Here is a 4,072-nt window from a genome sequence, read left to right on the forward strand (position 1 = left end):
TGAGATATGAACCATGACTTGTCAAATATACTTAAACCAAATCAACAACCAGTGCTACATTATCAGATGCCAATCATATTCATCATTTACAAAATATAATTTACATTCAGAATAAAGATACAAGGCTACTTCTTTTCTAAGCCACTTATTTTGTTGAGAAACAAGTCTTTATCTAATAAAATTTTACATGTTGGGAATTATGCCTAGAATAGAAAAATGAATGGAAAGGGATTAGAATAACATGATGACTTGCATGAAAACATGTTGCAACCTGCAAGATCACTCTTGGTGAATGTTTTGTATAGCTGCATTGATACTTTTAAAATCGTATTCCATGATCTTCATCCAATTCTCAAAGTCTCCAATTTCCTATAAGTTCAAACAAAAGTTTACACAAAGTTAAGCACATTTTGTAAAATAAATTATTAAATAATAAGTTAAGAAAGTCTGCACATTCCTGACTTGACTAATACAGATTATAATAGTATATACAAAATTCAATAAAAGACACTAGAAATTAATATTCTCCTATCTCCGTCTTTATTCTTGCTCATATGATTGTGCACAAGGAATCTCATTAAATAAAGAATGCTTGGTAATAAACCATTTATCAGTGTAGGTGTGCCACAAGATTGATGCTTATTTCAACAACCAAACTCCTGCATCATCCTTGAATCTTTAACAACCTTAAGCACTTTTTTTTTCTTTTTTTGGAAATAGCAAAAGTTTATTAAGAGGTTACCATGGCACCAGGCAGAAAACGCCTCACAATACAACCAAAATCCAGAAAATACACGGTGGCCTGCACAAGCAAAAACTGAAACTCCAAAAGGCATGGCCCTAGAAAACACACCTCCCCTAAGCCACCAAGACTAAACAGAAACAGGGCTAAAAGTGCCCAGCTAGGACAAGGGAAGAACAGAAAACAAAATTGGTTAAGCCCCTCCAAGACCCAAGGTAAAAAAATCCACAAGACTATCTCAAGCAACAATCCCTAGGGTTCCAACACCATTCCTAACCTTAAGCACATTAACATGAACATGTACAAGGAATAGAACTAAAACACATTTAGTTTTGCTTATATCTCAGAGAAGAGACGTTGTGATATCAATATAAAGCACAATGAATATTTGAAGAGAAGAACCGTCTTATTTATCAACCCAATCACCTCAAGAAAGCAGGCATGTGAGTCAATGCTTTATTGTGCACCATAATTTGGAACAAACCACGAGAATAATCATTTACAAATTAAATTCACCAATAACCCAAAAGTGGCATGACAATAATCATAACCAAAATTATTTTCGAGAAGGAATCTAACTATGGATATCTTACTAAAGAATATCTCTCTGTCTACACATTGTCACGGACATGACATGCTTCCATTCAGAGCTTTAGAAAAAGGTTTGTGATCGTGATCGTGATCATGATCTTGGCTGCAACATCATGTTTTTTTTGTCATTGAGACAATGATTCCATAATATAAAGGAATGTGACCGCGATAGTAGCAACACGGTCTCCCAAGCCCATAGATTCCAAAAGGATCAAGAGTTCCACATGCCCCCACATAAGAAGACGTCACTTATGTCAGATCAACATCAGAATAGTGTTGCAAATGGTAGTGGATTATTAAATTGGGTTATACATTTTAGAAGACCAACATTCTGAGCATTCTGAAAATCATAACCAAAATTGTTTTTGTGACATTTTCTTTTGATCCACACAACCATCTTTCTAGATGAAATTCACATATATACTCCTACCAAAAGCAAACATATTTGAGGCCAACAAAGCAACTGCAGTAAATTACCTCCTCGGGGAATTTATTTTTGGAATAAACCATCAATTTAGTCCATAAACTATTACTCTCTCTTCAAGGCAGTTCCTAAAGTATAAGAATTCCGTCAATTTAGTATCTCACTTCTTAATAGCATGGACTAAATTGAGGAATATATGCTTTAGGAACTACTTGTTATACTTATAGTTTAGTGACTAAATTGAAGAGAGTTATAATTTAGAGGCAAAGTTGATGGTTTAATCTTATTTTGAAGAGGGAATTTAGCTAGGGATTTCATATTGAAGAATATCTCTTTACAAATTCTTGGACCTAACACACTTACATTCAGGGTTTTAAAAAAAGGTTTGCAATCCTAATCTCGGCTATGACGTCGTGGTTTCTTATGTCGCTACAATCATTATTGCAATCCTAATATGTTGAGAGTGTTATATTGAATGAGATATGACCTGAAAATATGTTTATAAACGAGATACGTCCCTCACTTTACAAGTCAGTTATGTAGAGTTGAGTTAGACCCAACCAAAATATAACATCCTGATATAAATTTCTAGAACCACAATTGTACCTTGCAATTATGTTGAAGCAAGGAAATAATTTTCCCTTTTATTCAACTTGGTTATTTTAAGAAATTTATGTATCAGATTGTAATTTTAGAAATTTATATAAGGATGCTATACAAAATTTTAAGATAGTACTACCCCTATTGAACTACTCGGTTCACGCTCCCAAATGTCCAATAGTAGACGTGAAGGGCTATGTATGTTGAAACTTGAAAGTCATATGTCACTTAAGAAGTAGCTCATTTGAAAGTCGGTTTTGGAGTCTGTTTGGTAAGACATGTTTTTTAGCTTATAGCTTATGTCTTATAAGCTCATTTGACTAAAACAGACCCGTTTGGTAACCTTCACTTTATCACAAACTTATAGCGGTTTTTGATAAGCTAATTCAAGTAGCTCATAGCTTATCATTAACTAAAAAATGAATCTTTAGAAAGTTGAACCGTTAATTTTACCAAACACTACAAATTCAATCAGCTAGCTTATTCGCTAATCAACTATCCTCTGTAAGCTCATCTGCTATAAACTAACTTATCAGTTATTCGCTATTTTTCACTAAGCAGAGTGCTTTGTCCGGTTGAGTTAGGCAGAACCCAAATTTTACGAAAACACTTGTTTAGCTCAATGTTGAACACAATAATGAATGCAATTAAGAAAACAACGAAAAAACACATAATTATAGAATACCCATGATGGGTGCAAATACAAAATACACAAAAATGAAAGCAATTTGGTACCTTGAGAGCAGTGTTAAGAGAATGAGTAGCATTAAGCCACTGATCCGATTGTTTCACGAATCTCGCAATAGTAACAGCAAGAGCACGAATTTCAAGCTCAATTCTCTTCTGATAAATAAACGAATCTTGAACACCACCATTCACTGCTTCCACTAACAGATCCGAGACGCGTTCTGCTTTTCTTATTGCATCTTTCTTTGCTTTTTCTGCAAACACCCAGATGAAAAAATTGAAGATTTTGTTGATATGAGAAATGGGAATGGAAGAAAGATTGAATTTTTTTGAGAGATGAAAAGGGAAAGAGACCGGTTTGATTGGTGAGAATGAGAGATTTGTGATGATGAATGTGAATTAGATTTTGTAAAGAACCTTCCAATCCCTTTGAATCTGTGTGTGTGTTAACATTGCGTTCTTCCATTCACCAAAGATTTAGAGTTAAAGTATCTTGTAAATTATCTCCAACCAGAATGTTCCAAGTGAAAGAAAACATTTATATTGTTTTGCTAATTTTAAACATTTTTGTTTGTGTCAAGCATCTAGGAATGGATACGAGTTCGATGGTAACAATTCATCATTTTACTGAGTTTATTAATCATTGATTTCGATTATTTTATTTACATTTTTCTTTTAAAATAATTATTTAATTTAGGTCAAATATCACTTTTGATCTTTTAGTTTGACAGTGTTAACATCAAAAATGAAATATTTGGTCGAACTCACGATTATGTTTTCGACAAGGCAAATGGGTTATTTCGACATGTTGCAAAGTGCAAAGAGATTTCGACCAAGAGCATACAGACTTCGATATACCGCAATTTCGACCAAAGACAAACATAAATAATTCGAAGTTGCAATTGGAGCGCATGGTGACAAACAAGCCTGAAGTTTATTGAAGTTATTTTTTAATGTCTTGTGATTATGCCAAGTGTAGGGCTCTTAGTGAAGGAAGTTATTGGTAGTTTTTCCTGCAAAGTCTATAT

At 33.6% G+C, this 4,072-nt stretch overlaps 1 protein-coding gene across 1 annotated transcript; it reads right to left on the reverse strand.

Annotated features, from left to right (window-relative positions):
• Positions 1 to 3,639, reverse strand: LOC11426648 (biogenesis of lysosome-related organelles complex 1 subunit 1). The gene is made up of 3 exons (XM_003615945.4): positions 3,399 to 3,639; positions 3,093 to 3,298; positions 1 to 369 (listed from the first exon to the last, which is right to left on the reverse strand). The coding sequence occupies exons 1-3, from the start codon at positions 3,508 to 3,510 to the stop codon at positions 280 to 282; spliced, it is 408 nt and encodes a 135-aa protein (XP_003615993.2). The 5' UTR covers positions 3,511 to 3,639; the 3' UTR covers positions 1 to 279.
• Between the last annotated feature and the right edge of the window lie 433 nt (positions 3,640 to 4,072).

The sequence above is a fragment of the Medicago truncatula genome, chromosome 5 (assembly GCF_003473485.1).
Source record: "Medicago truncatula cultivar Jemalong A17 chromosome 5, MtrunA17r5.0-ANR, whole genome shotgun sequence".
Classification (NCBI taxonomy): domain Eukaryota; kingdom Viridiplantae; phylum Streptophyta; class Magnoliopsida; order Fabales; family Fabaceae; genus Medicago; species Medicago truncatula.

Excerpts from the sequence above, each read along its gene's own strand:
- LOC11426648 (XM_003615945.4), bottom strand. The coding sequence starts at position 3,510 with ATGGAAGAACGCAATGTTAACACACACACAGATTCAAAGGGATTGGAA. Across the intron at positions 3,299-3,398 it reads CATTCTCACCAATCAAACCG|AAAAAGCAAAGAAAGATGCA; the intron begins GTCTCTTTCCCT and ends GGGTGTTTGCAG. Across the intron at positions 370-3,092 it reads CTCTTAACACTGCTCTCAAG|GAAATTGGAGACTTTGAGAA; the intron begins GTACCAAATTGC and ends TTGAACTTATAG.